This window comes from Sus scrofa, chromosome 7 (assembly GCF_054392235.1).
Source record: "Sus scrofa isolate SSC_HxYL_T2T_F1_AM1 chromosome 7, Sscrofa_HxYL_maternal_Yorkshire_Landrace_v2.0, whole genome shotgun sequence".
In the NCBI taxonomy this organism is placed as follows: domain Eukaryota; kingdom Metazoa; phylum Chordata; class Mammalia; order Artiodactyla; family Suidae; genus Sus; species Sus scrofa.
The window spans coordinates 59,674,381-59,699,162 of NC_139389.1; the positions used below are offsets into that span (position 1 = coordinate 59,674,381).

At 39.1% G+C, this 24,782-nt stretch overlaps 1 protein-coding gene across 2 annotated transcripts in view; it reads right to left on the minus strand.

Annotated features, from left to right (window-relative positions):
• ADAMTSL3 (ADAMTS like 3) overlaps window positions 1-24,782 on the minus strand; it is a 357,638-nt gene that overhangs the window by 81,638 nt on the left and 251,218 nt on the right. For both annotated transcript variants that reach the window (XM_021098873.2, XM_021098874.2), the window contains exons 18-19: window positions 7,445-7,637; window positions 7,150-7,329 (exon numbers count right to left, since the gene is read on the minus strand). In XM_021098873.2, coding sequence (XP_020954532.1) covers window positions 7,150-7,329; window positions 7,445-7,637 — 373 coding nt within the window. The remainder of the gene's footprint in view (window positions 1-7,149; window positions 7,330-7,444; window positions 7,638-24,782) is intronic.

Below are 24,782 nucleotides of genomic sequence, written 5' to 3' on the forward strand. Positions count from 1 at the left end.
TTTATATCTTTTTTTTTTTGTCTTTTTGTTATTTTTTGGGCCGCTCCCGTGGCACATGGAGATTCCCAGGCTAGGGGTCTAATCGGAGCTGTAGCCACTGGCCTATGCCAGAGCCACAGCAACGCGGGATCCGAGCCTCGTCTGCAACCTACACCACAGCTCACGGCAACGCCGGATCGTTAACCCACTGAGCAAGGGCAGGGACTGAACCCGCAACCTCATGGTTCCTAGTCGGATTTGTCAACCACTGCGCCACGTCGGGAACTCCTATATCTGTTATTTTTGTTAAACCCTTTTTATTTCTCTTTGATTATTTTCAGTCCCCTCCTTTCTTTTGTTTCTCTTATGATACTTTCTGTATCTGGTCATTCTTTTGTTCCTTCTAGTTTAGTTTATATTTCTGAATTATTTTCCCTTAGTTTTCTAACTCTTTCCTGAATCCTGTCAGTCAGTTTTCCACATCCTCCTGGTATTTATTCATCTCATTTCTGAGCTTTTCTATTGATGATTTGTTTCTACAGACATCTTAATTTCTCTTAACTGATTTTGTAACAGTAAGTTACATTTTCATTCACCTCAAGGCCAATTTTCACCACGTTGCTAAGTTACTGATACTTTTATCTTGTGGTATCCTTCTATGGGACTTGCTGATGCTCCTATTTAAATGAAATAGATTTTTTTCTGTACTTTCAGAAGAGGGTACGAGGATTGGGAGTGTTTCAGGGTAGCTCTCTTTATCATAAAGGACTCCTTCTTCTGCTGCTGAGATGAATTGTTTAACAATTTCGCCACAGTTCGGAGATTTGTATCTTCCAGACCCTTCTGGTCCCAAAGAGCTGAACATTCTCTTTCCTTTACCCTGGTGTTCCTTCTCAGATTGGATGATAATTCTGGCCAGCTTTGTAGGCTATTTCTCCAGACCTTAAGGCTGTGAGCACCTCTGGTGCTCTCCAGTCTTCTTAGGGCTTCTGAATGGGGCTGCATGATTGTCCTTGCACTCAGCCACACTCAGGAGCCTGAAGTCTTCTCTCAGATTCACTGATTGTCTCAGATCTACTTGCTAAGGGTTCTGATCAGAGCAGGACTTTTTCCTTGTGATATTTCTGTGTCCCATGGCTCTTAGCCTCATTGCTTCTCTCTTTTTCAGAATCTCTGACTAGCTTCTAAGTTTGCTTTTACATACGGTTTGGCCCCACCCACTTATGTCACTTCTATTAAAGTTGTTATCTGTATATTTTTCTTTCCTTTGGCAATCCTAATTGCCTGATTTTCTGCTTTTTTGGTTTTTTCTTTTTAAATGAGAGATTTGGGGACATTAAAAAAACTATGCTGCCATCATGATTCTGCTTCACTGTAAGCTTCCTAATCATTTTAAAGGAACTACTATTAACAATATATTCTTAGAATTGGGTTGTGATGATCGTTGTACAACTATGAATGTAATAAAATTCATTGAGTAATAAAAAACACAATATACTCTTGGATATAATGGTATTCATTTTCCCATGTTTAGCTACTGCTTAAATGCTGATGACCCCCAAAACTGTAACTTTAGTATAGATCTTGCTACAATTCTTTACTGATACTTTCATAGACCCTCAAACTACATTCATTTAAAAAATAAACTCGCTTTCTGTCCCTTTCAAGTCATCTTCCAAGTGTGAAGTCATTTCCTTCTCTAATTTTATTTTTTCTAATTAATTTTAATATTAATGCCATCTCTAGCCATTAACTACCCAAGATGGAAATCTGGAACGCTCCTCTTTTTTGCTCATTTCTTATCAATTCAATTTTCAAATCTGTCTGTTACATCTGCTAAATATCACTCAAAACTACCCGCGATTCTCTATCCCAACTGCCTCATTATCTCTCATGGGTTTTATTCCCATCCCCACCAAACAAGGTCTCTTAAGCTCCAGTTCCTTCTCTGCTAACACACTGTTCAGGATTATTGTCTAAAAACCGTGCCTTTTACTTCCCCATTCCAACACCTTTCACTGTAAGCTTAATGACTGCAGGGATAAATCCAAATACACAAAGTCCTTCACAGTCTAGCTGCAATATCTCCTTTACCTCTCACCTTTCCACCTTTCTTTAATGCATCTTACTCTTAAGCCACATAGGATGGATAAGCTCATGACCTGTGCCTGTGTATGTACTCCTGCCACTTCTTGAACACCCTCTTCTCTCTTTTCCACACAGTTGGCCCTTATTCTTTAAGCCCCAACTCTAAAGCTGCATCTTCTACAATTCTTTCCTGCCACTCAGGCCAAATTAATGTTTCCTGTCAATTTTCCCATAGTGCTGTGGATGGGACACCTTTATTGGGCTTTTTACACATTTCTTTATCTGTCTGCCTAATTAAACTTGAGCTCACTGAAGACTGTATTCCTGATTGTCTCATATTCCTGGTACCTGGGGTAATCAATCATAGCAGTGCTCAGTAAATGACTGAGAAGACGTTAGGCTACAGTAATAGGCATATTCAAGTTATAAGATGCTTTTACAACTCTATTTATTTCAGTCAACAAGTAAGGGCATTTCCACCCTAAGTTCCTATCTTATCAATAAGCTTAAACTGTCTTATTGATAAGAGTGTATGCATGCATGTGTGTGAATAACCCTTTCATGCAATTGTGTGCTAGTAAATGTTTCAAAACAGGTTCATGGAGAAGAGGGCCCTGATTGTAGCATTTGCCAATTCCTGTGGTATAAATACTCACATTGTGGTTGATTTCAAGCTCTCATATTAATGCTATCGCATACAAGGTAGCAAGAGATCACGACTGGTTCTCAAAAGCTGCTTTGAACTGGCTCCACCACACTACTGCCTTCATGAATCATAATTAATAAATCTATTAAAAACTAGAAAGCCATATTTGGAAATCCATTTGTCCTGGACATACCTTGAGCTGTACTTTGTACAAAGCCTCCTGTATAGAGAGCTTTCTCTTTTTACTTAGCTTATGGATGAGTTTCAACCATTGATGAGTTGGCAGGCATGTGTAAATAAATATAGGAGGTGAAGTTAGAGATGACCACAGGGTTGGAAAGATGCTGGTGCACTGACAGAGACAAGAAGTATGAGAGGGAGCTGACTGGGAATCAGTTGCTTTCCCATAATGAGGATATATCCTACCTGGAGAGCTAAGGATGAGGTATGGAACATAAAGCCAGAAACTCTTCCTAGAGTCAGAGAATCACCCAGAGAAGTCATGCCACACAATCAATGATGGAGGGAAAAAATGTGGCCATGGAAATCAAAGGGTCCAATGGAGACTGGGAAGAAGACAAAACAACAGCAGAGACTTTGTCGGGTAAGTAGAAGAAATAAAAGACAGCAAGGAGCAGCCCAAAGGAGAAGGACGAACATAGACGAAATGGCCAAAAGCTCCAGCAAAATATAGAGAACAAAGAATGAGGAGAGGCAACTAGATTTCAGTCAAAGGGATGGAGCCACAAAATAGTCCACAAGTGTATGTGGACTGCAGAAATCCACCTTTTGGGAAGACTGCTCCATACATGAGTCAATGCCCCCCTTTTTTTAACTAAAAAAGCAGCAGAAGAATTGAAGGCTCCTCTTTGCCTTAACCTTTGGTTCAATCTAAGGAAGTCAAGGAAAACACCTGAGCCAATGAATGAACAAAGCCTAGACATCACACCATGAATAAAGCCAGTGTCAGGGAGGGAAGACGATGCCAGCTGCAGGCTGAGAGGCCTGGCTCGGTGAAAAATGGAAAATTCTGGCATGGCTTTTCAGTCTACTTTCTGTGTCCAGGGGCAGGGTCCCGTTCCAGTGTGAAGGGGCCTTGTCCAGAACCACAGATGGACAGCTTCGCCCCAATGAGCCATCCCATGGCAGAGAGAGGAGTCTGGTAGGAAGCTTTAGGGAGTGTGGCAGTTTGGCATCAGATCTCTGCCAAAACAAAGCAACTCAGAATGAGAGAAATTTTCACCTCTGAAGAGAAAAGCTGGACCCGGTAGGAAACACACACTGCTGGGCACCATGTGTGCCTGAGTGGACCCAAGTCTGAAGGCTGGCTCTGCCTTCCTGTGCACGTGGGCACACCTGCTTCTCCTCCCAGATGGAGGTCTCCCAGAGATGTGGCCTTGGCTGAGGGCAGGAAGATGTCTTGACTGTGCCTGGGCTGACCTCAGAGTGGGTACAAGCTTGCCCCTTGCCTCATAGATGGTTGCCTGGAAAACTGACCTTTGTACCTTCAGGTCCAACTCAGCTCACGTGGGTAACCTCTTTAATCTCCTCTTATTTCTCCCAGCAAAATCCCTTCCAATGAATGGTTCTCCTGTCCTATGTTAGCTGGCCCAAGCCTTTCTGCAGATCAGTCCTTCAACACCATTTTGCATTTCCCCTGTCTTTGCAAAGGCTCTTGAGGAAGAGTATTTACCTGCTCAGAGGTCTGCAGGGCCCAAGGACCTGTCAGCGATCTCATGGCCACTGGCCTCAAGGACACTAGAAGCCAGATGGGAAAACCATATGGATGCTCAGGAAGTAGCTCCCCATTAAAATGCAATAAAAAAAAATGGGTCACTGCGAGTTAAACCTAGGAAATGCTGTTATGATTTTAGGGAGTGGAAACTTCACAGGGGAGGAAAGCTTAGAGCTGGGCCCAGAATTTGAGGGTAACAAGAGCAAAGACACAAGGCAAGCCTGAGTAAACATGGCAACGGGTGTTAATTTAGAGAAACAACCAACAACTGCCAATCCCGTTATTCAGAGAGAGCGGATGGGGAGGAAAGCAAGCCATCTCTTCTCTAAAAGGCCAGTGAGAAGACTTTGTTCCAGGAGACAGGATAGAACTGCAAAAGCCTGTTTGTTCCCAGAGAAAAGAAAAAAAGAGATGAGGTGGAGGTAGTACTTTAGGGCAAGGGTTCTAGGTCCATCTTGGCTGCATCCAGAACCATGAGGCCTGGTTCCTCTACCATCTCTGCTCACAGCTTATCTCTCCCTTTTCCTGCCTCTGCCTCTTGGGTTAGGGCAGCACTTGCTCAAAGAAGTTATTGCCCAGAGCCATCCCTACTCTGGATACACTGAAAGGCTAAGCAACCTTCCCAAAGAGGAGGGGCGGGTAGGGAAATGCTTCTCAAACTGACATGCGCACAACACCTGGGGATCTTGTCCAAATGCAGGTTCAAACACCTTAGGTCTGGCTGGGCCTTGAGATCCTCATCTCTTACAAGCGTCCAGCATCTAAAAAGATGAGGTGACAAAGCATTCACAGTGCCAAGGGTTGTCTCCACAAATGCATGGCCCTGCCCTCCCTGAAAATCTGCCCCTAACCTTGTGGAGACAGTAACTGGAAGCCTTAAATGAGGGTTTGGAGAAGCATTTCCCTAGACTCTCAGTCATGGCCATGAGGACCATGACGTGTGACTTGCCAGTTAAGGTAGTTTATAAATAGTAGCACTTAATTGAGCTAGATGGTCAAAACAGGAAAAATAGAAAGATGTAGAACATGCAGGCAGAAGTACTGTCAATCCAACCCAGGCCAGAAGAATGCAGACTTGCCCTCAGGGTGATGGGAAGGGGCTAAATGTTTCTCATATTTATGTGTTTTTTGTTAAAGTGTAGTTGATTTACAATGTTGTGCCAATTTCTGCTGTACAGCAAAGTGACCCAGCTATATATATATATATATATACACACACACATGCATACATACATATATTCCTTTTCTCATGCTAGGTGTTTCTATACCTTATATCTTGTGTTATCCTCACAACAACCATTGTGTCAAAAGAAAGCAAAATGGGGGTGACGACAGGGCAAGTATATTGAACAAGGTCACTAGCAGGCATTAGAGCTTGTAGGTTCCAACACGGGTCCATTTGGCTCTAAAGCTGTGCTCTTGCATGAGAGACACGAGTGTGCATGGTTTATACTACACTTGGTCACACAAACTCAGGTATGAATCCTGAGTCTACCCTTGGGAAGACTACTTAATCTGAATGCATCTCTGCTTTCTCGTCTGTAGAAATGGAGACACCATCTGCTTCCAGAGTCGCTGCAGGATGAGATGAGAATAGCAGGTCGTGAAGGCACCCAGCACGGAATTGAGGACACAGGAAAGTTCATTAATGTCAGTTACTGTCCCTTCTTCTTTCTTGAGATGATTTCTAGTGTGACTGCCTCTTGACTCCCAGAAGATATACATTTGGGGGCAGTGACTGGAGGTTAGAGGGCTCTGACTACATACCGCCACTGCCTGCTTCAGAATCTGTGCTAAAACCTTAGCCTGTAAACATGAAGGATGTAGCAAAACTGGAAGAAAGAGCTGAAATAACCATATAGGAGCCCGGAATGTGAGTCCCCTCTGCTCAAGGAAAGCCCTTTGAGGAACTGAAAGGTTATTTTTCAGGCAATGAGACCTTTAAGAGGCGAATCGATGGACCCTGTGATACGAACACTATGGGGATGTTAGATGATTTGGAGACGGGAGGGTGATAGAGCGGCAGGGAATCAGGTGGGCAGTGTAATACGAAAGAGAGTCCTTGGAACAAGGTCAAAAGGCATGGATTCTGTTCCCACTTTGCCAGCTGTGGGAGCTTAGGCAGCTTATTTCAGCTCTTTCGGGGTTTAATTTTCCCCACCTGAAAAATGAGGCAGTGCTGCTAGACTGTGTTAAGTCCTGCCAGCACTAAAGTGATATGTTGGAATTCTGCTTATTGCAATTAAAGTGAGCTTGAGAGGATAAAGGGTAAAATTCACAGTGGTATCAACAGAGCGCAGAGGAAGTCAAGGTATGGAAGATTTCCAGAGCGCTGAAATGACAGGGTTTAAGAAACAATTCTGTATAAGGAGACACAAGGCGGAGGAGAACCAAACCGATTTTGAGTTTATCCCGGGATACAATGGCTTTGGTAGTTCTGAAAGAAGTCATGAGATTTCGTTCAGGAGAAATGTGATGAGCACAGTTTATATAATATTGAATACAAACGGAAAATGAATTGTGATGTGGGGGGCTGGACCAGGGCCCTTACACAACTCAGAGAGTGAGTGAGTGTGCCTCCTGAAATCTGGGGCCTCACCTCACACTAGCCCAAGCTCTCATCTCAGGCGCAAAATATTAAGAGGCCGAAACAAAGGAAGAGCAGAAAAGAAAGGACTGTGAAGCCTGGTGTGGCCCTTACCTTCGACCAGTCTCCCATTGTTACATGGGGGGGACAGTCTGTTCTGGCACAGGACTTATGAGAAGATGCCTTGGGTCCTTGGCACAATTCATCTGAGAGATTCAAAAAGCTGCCGTCTGTTAATAACTGCCGACAGGTGACCCTGCGATTCTGAGTTCCCCCACCGCAGGTCCTGGAACACTGGAAAGACAGAAGGAGGTGAGTCAACAACGGCCTTGGCCCTCTTGGACCTAGTGCAACACAGGGCTCTTATAGTCAAAAGCATGCCAGCCCTGGGGTCATCAGTTTGTCGTACCTGCTGCCATTCTTCAATATGCCAGCTAGGAGGGCAATCAAATTGATTGCATGCTTGCAAGGCATGGGGCCTCTCCTCTCTGCATTCCTCAGGAGGGGAGGGGGATTCGCCAGGATGCACGCAGTACACTTCTCGGGTCTGGATTCCAACACCACAGGTAGCTGAGCAGGGCCCCCAAGAGCCTGTGTGCCACCTGTACCAAAGAACAAGTGGACAAAGTTAAGTGTCTGATGAAGCTTTGTGCAGCAACCAGAGCATGGACAGTTTCAAGATTCTCTCTGGATTTCTAGATCTCGCCCTCCACATACAGATTCTGGAACCACAGCATCTCCATCCACACATGCAATTAAAGCACAGAAACAGACTATTTAAAGGTGAGAAGCATCAGGAAAATTTTTAAAGATTTTACCCATTGGGGATAAAGAAGATGTGGTATATAGAGGGTGGGATGCTACTCAGCCATAAAAAGAATGAAATAAAGCCATTTGCAGCAACATGGATGGATCTAGAGATTATTATTCTAAGTCAGAAAGAGAAAGACAAGTACCATATAATATCACTTATATGTTGGAATCTAAAATATGACACAAATGAATCTACCTGCAAAACAAAAACAGACTCACAGACATAGAGAACAGACTTGTGTTTGCCAAGGGGGCGAGGGGGTAGGGGGATGGACTGAGTTTGGAATTAGCAGACACAAACTATTATATATGTGGATAAACAACAACATCCTACCATCAGCACAGGGAACTATATTCAATATCCTATGATAAATCATAATGGAAGAGAACATGAAAAAGAAGGTTTATGTATTATATACGTATAACTGAATCACTTTGCTGTATAGCAGAAATTAAAACGAACATTATGAAACAACTAAAGTAAGATAATTTTTTTTTTTAGAAGAAGATTTTACCCACTTGGAAAAGTTCACAGTGAAAAAGAAGCTGATTTCTCCCCACCTTAACCTACCGCTATATATCAATAATAAAATCTTAGTTTTGTTTTGAATAGAACCCTAAGGCAAGGATGATTTATATAGATGTCAAACGAAATTTTAAGTGCTTAAAAGCACACTTCAGGAAATTTTCAAGGCACCTGGATTCCTTATTTGGAATACCTCTAAGAAAATTCTTTTATGTTAGGATTGGATTTATAATACATACACATAATGTGATTCCTTTCCAATAAGATCTTGGAAAAATCAGGTTTTCTCATGAAACATCTGTAAAAATGAAAAACTAGGGCAGCTGCTTTTGATACATATTTCCAAGTGGCCTTCAAAGGAAGATTCTCTCACTCACACTCTCAGCAGAACTAAGTGACAGTGCATGGTTTCCCATAGCCATACCAACACTGGGTAATATAATTTTATTTTATTATTTTTTTATTTTTTTTTGCCTAAAAACTAAAAAAATTATTTCCTCAATAAATTATTTTTTTTCTACTGTACATCATGGTGACCCAGTCACACATACATGTATACATTCTTTTTTCTCACATTATCATGCTCCATTATAAGTGACAAGACATAGTTCCCAGGGCTACACAGCAGGATCTCATTGCTCCTCCATTCCAAAGTCAATAGTCTGCATCTATTAACTCCAAGTTCCCAGTCCATCCCACTCTTGGGCATATAACCATACAAAACTTTTCTTAAAAAAGACACATGCACTGCACGTTCATTGCAGCACTGTTCACAATAGCCAAGACATGGAAACAAGCCAAATGTCCATTGACAGATATTGGATTAGGAAGATGTGGTATATATACACAATGGAATACTACTCAGCCATGGGCAATATCATTTTAAAAAGCCTCTGCCCATCTGATGGGTGAAAAATTGTACTTCATGATTGCTTTAATTTAATTGTAAGTGAACATGAATTGTTTATTTATTTGTAAGTGAACATGAATTTTTTTTTTTTTTTTTTTGTCTTTTTAGGGTCGTGCCCATAGCATATGAAGGTTCTCAGACTAGGGGTGGAATTGGAGCTGTAGCTACTGGCCTACACCACAGCTATAGTAACGCAGGTTCCGAGCTGCCTCAGCACCCTACACCATAGCTCATGGCCATGCCAAATCCTTAAGCCACTGAGTGGGGCCAGGGATCAAACCTGCATCCTCATGGATGCTAGTCGGGTTCATATCTGCTGAGCCACAATGGGAACTCCAAACAAGAATTTTTAACTAGTTACTATAGAGATATATCATAATGAAAGAACTTTTAAATGCTTGAAATTTACATTAATAAGAGAAGTTTTCTCCAGGGTAGTTTATAACTGCAATAAATAAATAAATAAATACTAAATTTGACAAAGTTGAAGGAGGCCATCCAAATATTTAGTAATAAAGAGTAAATAAATAATTGTATATTCACATAGCATGATGCTAGCAGCCTTTAAAAAATAAAGCAGATGTATAGTTATTAACATAGAAATACATTTGTGATATATTTTTCTTAGAAAACAGGTCATAAAATCACCATATTATTTTATGGACTTATAAATGCATGCAGAAAAAAGAGTCTGCATAATTATACATTGAAATGTTAACAGTGATGATCTCTAAGCAATAAGATTTTTATTTTCTTTATTCTTTCCAGTATTTATTTCCTGATTTTTCTCTTGATAAACATTCATTATTAGAAAAAATAAATTAGTTCTTTGAAAAAAAATTAATGTTTAGCTAAAGGGAATTTTCAGCTCTTCTTATGTCTTACTTTCTATAATAAACATGCTTTACTTATAGAAATAAGAGTAAATATGAAAAATAATATTCAAGATAAATAGGACATAAAAGTAAAATTTTTATTTATGAAGGCAAAGGTTCACAATGATGACATACTAATCATATGAATATAGAGCCTGAATAAAAAGTGTAAAAATATGTATGAAGTGTGAGCTATTAGATGTAAGAAAAATGGTAGGATATGTAATAAAAATTTTAAAGAGCTATAAAAGACTTCTCTAAGCTCCTGGCTTATCAAGAAGGCAAACTTTAATAATAACATGGAGAATTTAATAATACATTTGAAAATCTATATGAAACAGACAAATTATTAAGCAACTACAAAAAGTTCTATTCAAGACAGAGACCAGATCTTGCTAATTTTGTGACTGAATTTCTACAACTTTGTAAGAAACAGGTGAACTGTCATGTTATTTAAAATGCTACAAAATAAAAAGGAGGATTCAAATATTTTAATGCATATTATGAAACTAGGTAAAGCCTTAGCACAAGATCTGACACATATAAACAAAACATTTTTTACACATGATTATATATCCTAAATCCTAAATAAAAGAGAAGTATAAATCTTAAGTAAAATGTAAGCAAGTTAATCAAAGGATTAAAATAATACACAGTACATGCTATGGACTGTATGGTCTATTCCTTCCCAAACTCATATGTTAAAGCCCTAAGCTCCAATGTGATGATATCTGGGGATTAGACCTTTAGGAAGTAATTAGGGTTAGACAAGGTCATGAGGGTGGGGCCCTTGTGATGGGTCCAGTGTCCTTATAAGAAGAGAAACCAGAGAACTCTCACTCTTCCCTCTCTCCTACTCTCTCTCCCTCTCTTTCTCTCTCTCTCTTCCATAAGAGGACACAGTGAGAAGGTAGACGTCTACAAGTAAGGAAGACAGCGCTCATCAAAATCAAACCCTACTGGCATTTTGATCTTAAGCTTTCCAGCCTCCAGAACCGTGAGAAAATACATTTTTGTTGTTTAAGCCAAGTCTATTGCATTTTGTTTTTACAGCCCGAGCTGATTAAGTATGTTTTCTGACCACAGTGGAACTACACTAGACAAAGCCCAAATATTTAGAAGTTATTAGATAATCTTTAAAATTATTCATGGGTCAAAGAAGAAATCACAGTGAAGATTAGGCAGTATTTTTAAATGTCAAAATCTGTGGGATGCAGCCAAAGCCATGATTAGAATGACATCAATAGCCTTAAATGCACATACTAAAAAGAAAGGCTAAAAACAATAATTTAACTATCAATTTCCAGAAGTTAAAAAAAGAATAGTGAATTAAGCCAAAAAAGTAGGAGAGGAAACAAAAAAGATGAGAATAGATATGAATAAACTAGAAAACGAAATAAAAGTTGGCTCTTCAAAAGACTAATAAAATGGATAAATTCATGGTGAAATATGAAAAAACAAAAACGAGAAGGTATAAATATAAGGAATTTAAGGGGAATCTGAAAGGCATTAAAAATAATAAATGTATGATGGGAGTATAATGAAAACATTATGTCAGACAAGGTCAATAAACTTAAAAATTTACATGACTGAAACTATTCCTACAAAAACTAACATCAAAATTAACACAAAAATGGAGAGAAATCTGAATAGTTTGATATCTGTTAAATTAAATGTATAATTTAAAATGTTAAAAAAATAAATTTCAGTGTCAGATGGCTTCCTTGATGAAATTCTATTAAACATTTAAAGCACAAATAATCAACCTTATATAAACTCTCCAGAAAATGTGAGGGAACACTTCCCAACTCATTTAGGTCAATGTCTCTCACAAACACAGATATAAAAGTTCTAAATAAAATATTAGCAAGGAAGTGACACATACAAAAATATTACACCATGACAAAGTTGAGTTTATTTCAGGAAGGCAAAGTTGTTTCGACCTTGGAAAATCAACCAGAGGTTATGACATTAGCAATATGTAGGAGCAAAATCATGTGATTTTTTTCAATGGTAGGAAAACATCTGACACATTTCAACAGATATTCATGATTAGAAACATTCTTAATCAGAGTAAGTCCATCCAAAAAAGCAACTAGTGGTGGGGGAGCAGGAGAACAGAACAAAATACCTAAGTTTCCCTCTGTTTCAAGAAAATAGCAGTAACAGTTAAAGAAAGACATAAGGGTGAAGACATTCTCTTATACAAAATAAGTCTATCAGCACACCAGAAATCAGGTGGAAATACAATGCTAAAGTGGATTGAAGTTCTCTAGGCTTACTGGATGCCAGGACTGGAAAATTGCAATGGCAGCTAGGAGTTTGATTTATATGGAGAAACTAAACAAATGGCACTTCATTGAGAAGGGTAACTGGAACTAGGCTTACTTCTAGAAACAGAGGAGTAGGGTGAGACTCCCTGGCCCATAATTAAAGGCTAGAAAAAAAGATTCCATAGCCTGTATGTGTGGCTGGAATTAATTGGCTCCCTGGGATGACATGAAAAAAATGCAGATAACTCTGATCCTGGTTATTGAGCCAAACTATCATATAATTCTGGCAGAGGTTCTGAAATATTTCCCCTGGGATGAGAGTCTAAAGGAAGCAATATGAGATCTGGTTCTGATCTGGAGTTCTTGGAGAGGGGTCTTCATTCAGGTAACCACAAAAACTCCATATAGAAACACATAACTCCCATTCAATATGAACTTGCAAACAAAAAAGGTCCAAATAGAGAAAAAATTTAATGACATGAAGGAGAGCAAACATACTCAATAGATGTAGAAAATTCTTCCCTAAAGAAATACAAATAACAATAGCAATACTAGTATAGCACTTACTGTTTTCTATACTTGGTTTTAATATTATAGTCACTTCATCCTCATAGAGTCTGAGAAAACTGTAATATAACTATGTGGTGCTTTTTTTTATTCTTAGAGACAAATAGTGACCCAGGAAATAGCAGATCTGTTCCACCCATGCTAAAAAATTACCCACTAAAGGAGTTCCCTCTGTGGTGCAGTGAGTTAAGAATATGACTGCAGCTGCTCAGGTTGCTGTGGAGGTGCAGGTTTGATCCCCAGCCTGGCACAGTGGGTTAAAGGATCCTGTATTGCCACAGTGGCTCGGAGGTTGCAGCTGTGGCCCAGATTCAATCCCTGGTCCAGGAACTTCCATATACCATGGTGTGCCCATAAAACAATAAAATAAAATAAAATAAAATGTAAAATAAAATAAAACCCACTAAAAAGAGAGTAGAGGGATTAAAACAGGATTAAACAAAGGTGTATATCCACAAAGATTGTGGTAGATACAGCTGAAACACTTTGTAAACTGAAGAGAAGGTGGAAAAGTGGTGATTTACTTAGCAGCTAGGGGAAATCTGAAAACTAAGCTGGTAGTTGGGGAAATCCAGAAGCAAGAAGCCATGAAAGGATCAGATACAAGATATTTCTAAACATGTGGTAGAGTTGAAGCTAAAACAAATTTGCTGAAAGTCTGTATAACCTGAAAGAAATCCTTTTGCCTGTCTTTGGCATGCAGGAAATTTATTCTCCCATGCCTAGCAATAGATTTGGGGTTTACTTAAGGACTTAAGGAATAGCGAAAAGTGGGCGAGTATACTGAAAATGGGGTAAGGTGAGGGTCTACACGATGTTAGGTGAGCTCGCCAGACTTTTTCCTTCACTTGGCTAAGAAAAAGCACTGCCAGCCAAGCTTCAATCCTTTCCCCACTCTCAGACAAAAGATTGGAGAAATCCTTACTGGAAGTATTAACTAGCCTGAAAGCAAAGAACAAAAAAAGTTAAGAGGTCTTTCCATGAAATAGCCCATCTGGATCCCTCTAGAGTGAAATTTATCATTCAATAAATTTAGTCCATATACACAGAGCTTCCAATCTGCTTTTTGGTGTATCATTCTTAACTATAAATGGATAATCAGGGAATGTAAAATATCCGATGAAAACTTCTAAGAAAAAGACAAAACCAAACATTCAGAAGAAAACAGACAATGCAAGGTATAAAGGTAGCAAAATTAGATTAAACTAGAATAAAAAATCATAATATTCTCAAGGAACAGAAGATATTGTATTCCAAGAAATGAAAACAAGTTGCTGTTTAAAAAGGTACTAGGATGGAGTTCCCGTCGTGGCTCAGTGGTTAAGGAATCCGACTAGGAACCATGAGGTTGCAGGTTCAATCCCTGGCCTTGCTCAGTGGGTTAAGGATCTGGCATTGCCGCAGCTTGGATCCTGCATTGCTGTGGCTCTGGCATAGGCAGGTGGCTATAGCTCCGATTCGACCCTTAGCCTGGGAACCTCCATATGCTGTTGAAGCAGCTCAAGAAATGGCAAAAAGACAAAAAAAAAAAAAAAAAAAAAAAGTACTAGGATGTGGAGAAAAGGGAATCCTCCTGCACTGTTGGTGGGAATGTAAGCTGGTACAACTACTGTGGAGAACAGTATAGAGGTACCTTAGAAAACTATACATAGAACTACCATATGACCCAGCAATCCCACTCATGGGCATATATCTGGACAAAACTTTCCTTGAAAAGGACACATGCACCCGCATTTTCATTGCAGCACTATTCACAATAGCCAAGACATGGAAACAACCCAAATGTCCATTGACAGATGATTGGATTAGGAAGACGTGGTATATATACACGATGGAATACTACTCAGCTGTAAAAAAGAACTAAATAATGCCATTTGCAGCAACATGGATGGAACTAGAGACTCTTATCCTGAGTGAAGTTAAGTCAGAAAAAAAGACAAATACCATATGATATCACTTATATCTGGAAGCTAATACATGGCACAAATGAACCTTTCCACAGAGAATAAAATCATGGACTTGGAGAATAGACTTGTGGTTACCAAGGGGGGTGGTATGGGATGGATGGGTCGCTTGGAGTTAATAGATGCAGACTATTGCCTTTGGAATGGATTAGCAATGAGATCCTGCTGTGTAGCACTGAGAACTATGTCTGGTCACTTATGATGGAGCATGATAATCTGAGAAAAAAGAAGGTATACATGTAACAAAAAGAGAAAAAGCCATTATCTTTATTTCATAAACTCTGCAGATGAAACTAATTTTATGTATTAAAGGAAATATGTATTTCCTTTTTCTTCACTTAAAGTAAATGCGTTTTTTTCAAGATTTTTTTCATTGTAAAAAATAAATAAAAAGGTACTAGGAACCTACAGAAATCCAATAAAAGACTCTTGTAAATTAAAAATAAAATAAAAATGTACAAGATCAGTGGAAAATTGAGGCAAAGCAAACTCTCAGAAAAGGAGGTAAAACGAAACGTAAAATAGGGTCATTTCAGGAAGTCTAACATTCTACAACAGATTAAGCAAAAAAGCAGAAAAAAAATGCCAAGAAATATCCCAATGGAAAGAAGTGTCCAGATTTTAAAGCCCCCTCCCCCCGCAAATGTCCAGTACAACAGATAAAAATGAACTACAGGAAAGCATATAACATTGTTCCACTGTCTTCCAGAGGGAATAAAACAGGTCATTACAAAGGATGGGCGATCTAAGTGTCAAGATATTTCTCAATAGTGTAACCCAGTGTTAGAATTGAATGAATGGAATAATGCTTAAAAATTTTTTTTGAGGGAAAATGATTTGCAACCTTGAAATCTATATCTAGCCAAAGTATTAAAGTAGAAAAAGACATTTTCAGACATTCAAGAGCAAAAAAAAATCATTCCCAGCTTTCTTGGGACTAATGTGCTCCAACAAAAAGTAATGAGTAACCTGAGAGAGGAAAACATGGGTCATGAAATGTGGAAAATGGAGAATCCAATGTAACAGAAATTCAAGGAACCCTCGAGATGAGGATAAAAGAAGGCAAAAGCTGTTCAGCAAGCCTGGGGAGCAACCAGTCCAATTTGGAGCAGGAAGATGGAAGGCTCCAACAGGGATATCCCCAAGAAAATGATGAAACAGAGTATGTGAAGGAGTTGAATGCATTGAGAGGATAATTGCACTTTTTAGAATAGATTAATAATGGGATCCTAAAAGCTATGCAAGCAAAATAATAATAATAATAATAATGAGAAGGAGAAGGAGAAGAAGAAGACGAAGATGAAGACGAACACGAAGGAAGAAGAAGACGAAGAAGAAGAAGACGAAGAAGAAGAAGACAAAGAAGGCAATTATCAACTCCAGGGAAAACAAAAATGAAAATGGAACCACAGTAAATTATTAACTATCTTAGGCATGCAATGCTCCTTTTTTAAATAATAGTTTTAGTGAGATAAGGCTTACATACCATAAAATTTACTTCTTTATAGTATATCAAAGCTCCTTTTAAGAAAGTTCCTGCTTAATTTGGGACTTTTCAGATAATTAAGCATCTACAGTGAAACATACAACCATGATCCAAGAGATGAGCATACGACTTAAGCTGCTCATCATAAGTGGACACTATATGATCCACAAAGTCATGAAGTCAGATGTGACCAGCACTGGACTACCACTGAGAGAAGGTCTTATATAGGATCAGGCATTGATGGGCACATCATCGTAAAATGCCTAGGGCTGGTTATGGCCACAAGTGCCCAGACATGACCTCAGATATAACTGTAGCTGTGTTTTCCTTGAGTCTAACCTCCCTTGGTTTTTGCCACTTTTATGAACCCCATTCTCTAGCCTCTCTGTCATTCTTCTGGGCTACTTCATATCTTTCCAGTAAATTCAATTTCAGTGGTTAAGTTAGCCAGAATTAATTTATACTCTTTGTACCAAAGAGCCCTGACGAATATAAAGAGATGTAAGTTTTAGATTATTTTTTAATTTTAGAAATTTTACAAATTCAATTAACATGCAAAAAGACAAATATATAAACTAGCATTTATATTCATTTAGCATTTACCCTTAAGTTTTAGTATATATCACTATAAGTGTTGATAACAAAGGCTAGAGTTCTTTGGTACCTCCATTCTTTTTCATGATCTAAATGAAAAGGCTTCTTAAACTATTCTCATCTGTTACTGTTGTTTAGAATTCTGTTTTTTCCTGACTTTCCATACTTATTTTAATTATTCCTTTTTTTTTTTTTTTTTTTGGTGGGCTTGGTCGAGTTTGACATATTTTTACTTTATTTTCTCCTCTGATAGCTTTCATTCTTAGAGTTACCTTTGGCATTTTAAAGGGCCTGTTTTATTTAACATCTCTAGAGTTAATAAAATTATTTCCATCTTCGCAAACAATACAAGGGGCTTAAAACACTTTAACTCCAATCAACCTCTGATCCAGTTTTACAAGGCTTTGCTGCCCAATACCTATTTCAAACCCATAAATCAGGTATTATTATTGACTGCACAGTCAGTGATATTTGTTTATTTTTGCATGTATTTATTTATTGATTGATTGATTGATTGTCTTTTTGTCTTTTAGGACCACACTGGTGGTGTATGGAGGTTCCTAGGTTAGGAGTTGAATTGGAGCTGTCGCCCCTGACCTACGCCACAGCCACAGAAATGTGGGATCTGAGCTGTATCTGTGACCTACACCACAGCTCATGGCAACGCCAGATCCTTAACCCACTGAGCGAGAGGCCAGGGATGGAACCCACATCCTCACAGATGCTAGTCAGGTTCGTTAACCACTGAGCCATGACAGGAACTCTGCTTCTTTTTTAGATTAACTATTTTTACAGGGTACTCTGTTGTTACTTATCCTTGCATCTTAGACTGTCCCTTTAGGATCAGATTTCTGCTTAACGAATGCATTCTTTTAAAATTATCTTTAAGTGAAAGTTTGCTGATAGTGAAGTCTCCTGGTTATGCTCACCTAGAATATCTAATATAATAGTAATTAATATTCATTGATCACTTAGTATGTGCCAAGTTCTTTTTAGAGTACTTTACATATGCTAACTCATTTAATGCCTCACTTGTAAGGCCGTGACCCTCCCGATACAATCTGAAAATATCCTTGTTTCACCTTTGAAATATTTTTTCACTAAGTATGCAGTTCCAGGCTGACAGTTATTTTCTCTGAGCCACCCGAAGCTAATATTCCATTATTGCTAATACTGTCAGTTTTCATTGTTCCTCTTGTAGATCTCTTCTCTCAGTTTTCTTTCAAGGTATCTTCCTTACCTTTAGAGTTCCAAGGCTTTTCAACCACATATCTAGGGGTGGTTTTTTTTTTTTTTCCTGCTTGGGATTTGTTGTGACTCCAGATTCTCCAGGATTCATGGTTCATTGATTCTGAAATAGTCTCAGCCTTTATCCTTTGCATACTACCTGCTATTTTTTCCTATGGCCCTATTTAGATATATGCTATACCTTTTCAATATACCCTCTTTATTTCTTACCTCTATTGCATATTTTACTTTTTTTTCATTTGCTCCCTGCTTTATTCCAGGTAATTTCTTCAGATCTCTCTTCTACTTTACCTGTTGGTCCCATTCCACAATGTTCAAATGTCAATGAACACTGACATTTTACATTTAAAATGATTTTATATTTAACTTCCAGATATCCTATTAGGTTGAACCATATGAAATTGCCAATACTTGACCATTTTTGACCAATAAAATTTGTTTTATATGGTTCAATCTAATATTTGGTTCTTTAAAATAAAAAGAAAAACTTTTTTGAGTTCCCAATGTGGCTCAGCAGGTTAAGAACCTGACTGATATCCAAGAAGATGTGGGTTAGATCCCTGGCCTTGTTTAATGGGTTAAAGATACAGCATTGCTGCAAGCTGCAGCATAGGTCACAGATGTGGCTTAGATTTGCCGCTGCTGTGGCTGTGGTGTAGGCCAGCAACTGCAGCTCTGATTGGACCTCTAGCCTGGGAACTTCCATATGCCACAGGTGTACCCCTAAAAAGAAAAAGAAAAAAAAAACCTTTCATTCGAAAAGATACATGCACCCCTATGTTCATCGCAGTACTATTCACAATAGCCAAAACATGGAAACAAACTAAATGTCCATTGACAGATTAATGGATTAAGAAGATGTGGTAAATATATACAATGGAATACTACACAACCATAACAAAGAACAAAATAATGCCATTTGCAGCAACATAGATGCAACTAGAGGTTATCATACTAAGTGAAATAAGTCAGAAAGAGAAAGACAAATGTCACATGATATCACTTATATGTGTAATATAAAATATGGCACAAATATACCTATCTACAAAACACACTCATGGACATAGAGAACAGGCTTTTGGTTCCCAAGGGGGGAGTGGGGAGGAAGTGGAGTGAATGGATAGTTTGGGGTTAGTGGATGCACACTATTACCATTAGAATGGATAAGCAATGAGGGCCCTACTATACAGCACAGGGAACTATATTCAGTCTCTTAGGATAGAACATGATGGAAGAAGTATGAAAAAAAGAAAGTGTATATATATATATATATATATATATATATATATATATATATATATGACTGGGTCACTATGCTGTACAGCAGAAATTGACACAACACTGAAAATCAATTATACTTTAATAAGATAAAATTTAAAAAGTTGTCCAGGTACTTTTGCTAGTTTGTTGTTTCTAACTTAGTTTTTCATTTCCTGTCTTATACCTTTAAGTATATTTAAAAACTTAGTTTATATTCTGTGTCTGATCATCCCAAATGATGCTCTGTGTATCTGATTCCCCAGTAACTCTCCCATGTGTACTCATGAGTTTGTTTTTTTTTTTTTAATGGGGTGATGCCTATGAGGTCTTTGTGGGAATGTTAAGTTCCAGGTTGAAGACACATCATTCCTCTGCACAGAATTTGCATTACCTCTGTCAAAATCAATGTGAATTAATTTTTCAAATCACATAGTCAGATGAATATAAACCCCACTCTTGTATAAAGGGTTACTGGTAGCTGTCCCCATGGGGGCCCTAACTTTAACTCTAGGTTTGGGCTGCTGGGGATTTTCCTCACTTTCTTACAAGCTTAGTTCTACATTTCAAGTTATTTTTGCATATTTCATCTAGTATTTTAGGAGATTTTAGCAGGAGGGCATTCAGGATATCTAGTCTACGACAAGGCTTAAAAACAGACATCCACATTCACATGACTTGAAATGTGAGCAAGCTTAGCTCTGAGTTGATCGTGACTTTCCCTGAGTACTTTAAAGACTCCTTTGTTTCCTGGAAACTCCAGTTGCTAATAAGTACTTTGTGGTTAATCTGTCTTTCATGTTTTGGGGCTTTTAAGATTTCTTATCATCTTTGATTCTCTGCAGTCTCATTATTATGTATCAAAGTGGGAATTTTTTTTTTCATTTCTTGATACTAGGAGTATTTTTTTCCGTAAGTTTTTGTAAACAATTCATCTAATATCTTGCTTCTCTGCCATTATTTCCACATCTCTTCACGTCCTTTTCCCCAAATTGCCAGCCTTCTATGGTTTGATTCATTTGTCTTCCTCAGCATTATTTTCAAGTCACCAATTCTTTCTTCAATTTCCTATAGTTCATTCTTTTATTTCATTGACTTTTTAAAAATTTCTTGGTTTTCTAATGAGTTCTTTATAATACACACTTAATCTTACCACATTCTTGCCTATTTCTATCTCAAAATCTCTAGCTCTTTATATGGAGATTATTATTTCTTCAAAGATACCAATAATACTTAAAGTATTTTTCAGATACTTTAAACTAAGTATTTTATATTGTTCTTATATTTTAATTTCATCTGGAGTAAATTCACCTTTCAACTGTTCGATCTGTGGGTAACCTCCCTAGTACTATATTTTTTCATGTGGTTTGGGATTTATTGTGCAGGCTTGATTTGAAGGGGTTTTTCTCTCCTTCCACCCCCTTTTCTCTGTCTCTGATCCCTTTCTGACTACAGTTTTGTTTGCCTCCATCTAGTGCTCCAGGGTCTCCAGTCTACAACCAGGTCTTCTATGGACAATGCGGCACTATAAGGACATGGACAATCCAACCACTAAGCTAACAGGTAATGTGGGGCTGCATCTGGTCCCAGGGCTCTATTTGAGCCTGTCTTCCATCTCCACAGGTGAGCAGTCTCAGGTAAACAATGGCTTCAGGTAGTGATCAGCAGAAGCTGTTTTTTGCTTTCTTTCATGAAGAAGCAAAGAACACAGGTCCTTTACCATGAACTAAAAGAAGGATGTTCAGTTTCTGCTAGCTGTAGGATCTGAACTCTCGTCTACCCCAACCACTTTGGGGATAAAGCCCAGAAGAACCACAGGAGCGGTTTCACTCACCACTTCCCACTTCTGCTCCTTTCCTAGCCTAGGTAGCTATTTTCTTGATGTTTCCCTGGTTATCTTGTCTCCGTTTTTTATACTATAGCTTTCACTGATCTGTATCTGGATCAGAATGTGAAATTAAAACACCATCTTCATGAGAAGTATATTAATTAGTTAACTTATTGATTAGTCTCTTAACATCTAAATTTCTAGTAGCTTCAGAGGGGATGGGTATCACCAAAAATAGATATACAAGTCAACCTTTGATGACATTCAGGCTACATGGCTAAATAATTAGAAGGCTTTGGTTGCACAGTTCAGCTTCAGTATATAACTTCTTTGGAGTGACTTTGGGATGATAAATCTTCTAAGCAAGTATATAACTAAAAGGATCAATTAGTGGCATAAGGGACTGGAAATGGAACAATTTTTATTCAAGAAATGGGTAACAATTTCTCATAGGCAGACATGAACTAAATACATTTTTTTTTTAAATTCAAGGATTGGGTAAGTTCGAGTTGGTACAGGGACACATTCTTGCCTTATTGCTTTCTGACTTCCCTGTCTAGCTGTGTTGAATCCTGTCATAGAAGGAGGCTCTTCTTGGACTAGTTGGACCATTATGTAACTCTGCATGTTTCTATGAACTGCTGGCACTCTCCTGGAAAAAGCAAACTCCAATAATAGCAGAGATTCAGCAGTTATAGGACAGACCGATGGGCGTAACCCCTTAAGAGCAAATAAACATACAACACCCCACCTTGGAGAGTTCAGGCTAATACATCAAATACATTTGCCTTTGGGTAAATAAAGATCTACCGACTGTCCAACCCACTCTCACTGGTAAGTTTCACCCTGGGGTGATATTTTACTGCTATTGCCCTTGGAGTCAGTAAATATTTGTACGGAAAATATTGTGCAACACCCTGGTCCTGTTATTCCTGCTGGTTTCTAGAACCTAAGACATTTTTGTAAACTTACCTTTATTTTGGCATCAACCCTTTGTCTCTGCTGGTTTTTTTCCAATATAACTCTCAACCTTCAAAAAGTTTATTAAGTTTGCAACTTTGAAATGAGGAATAGTGTTTCTCTTCACAGAAAAACAGACCCTTAATTTTGCAAAGGGGCCAAGACATTGTGTATTCTTCCCAGCTTGAAATTTCTGTGGACAAGAAAGACGCTGCTGAAGAAGATAATGTGCAAGACGTCTTGCTGAGGCTGAATGATGAGGGGAAGGGATCCTGCCGATAGGCTGGTGTGTGAATAAACCAGCATGCTTCCTTCAGCAGCCTAGAGAAACAGCTTGTTGTTCAATCTGGCCCTGATTTGATGAACAAAGGAGGGACAGCACTGCAAACCAAACTCAACCCTGCCTTGGTTTCCTGGGCAGGTCAAGCAAAGGCTGTTGTTCTTAGAACTAAAGCAAACCCTGAACATTTCAAACAACACACGAGTAGACATGAGGATAACTGCAAAAAGACTAGGCAGAGTCCTGGAGACATGAGTGGCAAGTGCAACCTGAAAGCACTACTCAACAATGAAAGACAGGAGCTGAAAGGGATCTCAGTGAGCTTAAAGTCTAGCACTTTTCATCATTACTCAATTAGGAAACTAGGCCCAGAGAGCTAAGGGACGTGCCTGAGATTCCTTGGTGGATGTAGAACTAAGGCTCCAGTCCATGTCCTTGACCTATTCCCACTTCTCTTTGGACTATTAAGACTTACCCCCTACCAGGTGACTAAGGTTAGGATCTCATTTCACATTGTTGGACTTCATTATACCTGTGAGAAGAGAGCCCCTGATGTGCAAAGGTCTAGAAGGCATGAGTGAGCAGGAGGAGCATGGATCATAGTGAATAATTTATTATTATTATTATTACTATTATTATTTTTGTCTTTTTTTAGGGCCACACCCATGATATATGGAGGTTCCCAAGCTGGGGGTGCAATCGGAGCTGTAGCTGCCGATCTACATCACAGCCACAACAACGCAGGATCTGAGCCATGTCTGCAACCTACACCACAGCTCATGGCAACGCGCCAGATCCTTAACCCACTGAGCGAGGCTAGGGATTGAACTTGGGTTCTCATGATGCTAGTCAGGTTTTTTAACCACTGAGCCAGGACAGGAACTCCATAGTGAATAATTTAGTGTGGCTGCTGGGCAAGTTCCTCAGGGTGAGTGCCTGCCTCTGTGTGTGTGTGTGTGTGTGTGTGTGTGTGTGTGTGTGTGTGTGTGTGTGTGTGTGTGTGTGTGTGTGTGTGGTGAGGGTGGTCCTGACAGGAATTATAGTTTAAGAACCTAAAATCAGGGTCACAAAGGACTTTATAGGTTGAACTGTTTCCCTGAAAAAGATGTTGCAGCCCCAACGCTAGTACCTATGAATGTGATCTTACTTGGAAGGATCTTTGCTGATGATCAAAGCAAAATGAGGTGACTGGAGTGGGTCCCATTATGAGTGGTGACCTTATAAAAAGGGGAACTTTTGATGCAGAGACACACAGAAGGAAGATGGTGTGAAAACACAGGGAGAATGCCACCCACAGGCTAGGGGCCACTTGTGGCTACCAGCAGTTAGAGAGAAGCACAGATCAGGTTTGCCCTCATAGCCCAAACACCTTGACAAGGGACATCTAGTCTCCAGGTCTGTGGGACAATAATCCTCCGCTGTTTAAGCCACTCAGCTTGGGGTACTTGGTTATGGCAGCCCAAGGAGACAAACGCATGAGCCAAAGTAAAGAATGTTGACTTTCCACAGGTAAAGGGAAGTCACTGGAGGGTTTTCCGTGGGAGAAACAGTGCCACACAGTCACTGTGAAATTTACAAGGATCTTTCAGAGCCACCTGCGTGCATGTGGATCAGAGCAGGAGATACAGAGGCAGGAGTTTGTTTAGAAACTGAGAAACCATTCAGCCAAAACACATCTGAATCAAGGCAGATAGGACGGGATAGGAGAGATTTACAAAACATTGTGAAGTACACTGTCTAGAAGGCCATGTCCATGTTTCTGGTGGAGAAGTGAAGCCAGAAAAATCCCCTTAGTGTGAATCCACTCCAAAAAAGGATTCATACGATAAATACCTTGATTCTATAATTTTTAATTTAATTTTTCCAGACTGAGTCCAAATCATACATCTCCCACCATTTATCATAAAATTAGAGTCCCTTTTTTTCATTGCCCAGGATTACATGGAGATTGAAATGGCACCAGACTAACAGTTTAGTTTATGTTAATAAATAAACACTTCTTCCTCTACACTTCTCCTGGCCAACTTCCACTCATCTTTTATGTCTCTACTTGCAGAGAACTTCCTCAGAGAGGCTTCCTCTGACCACCTGCACCCAATCCTCAGCCCCCACCAATCTATCCTAGGTCCTCATGTCATTCTGGTTCCTGAGATTGTCTATGTTTCT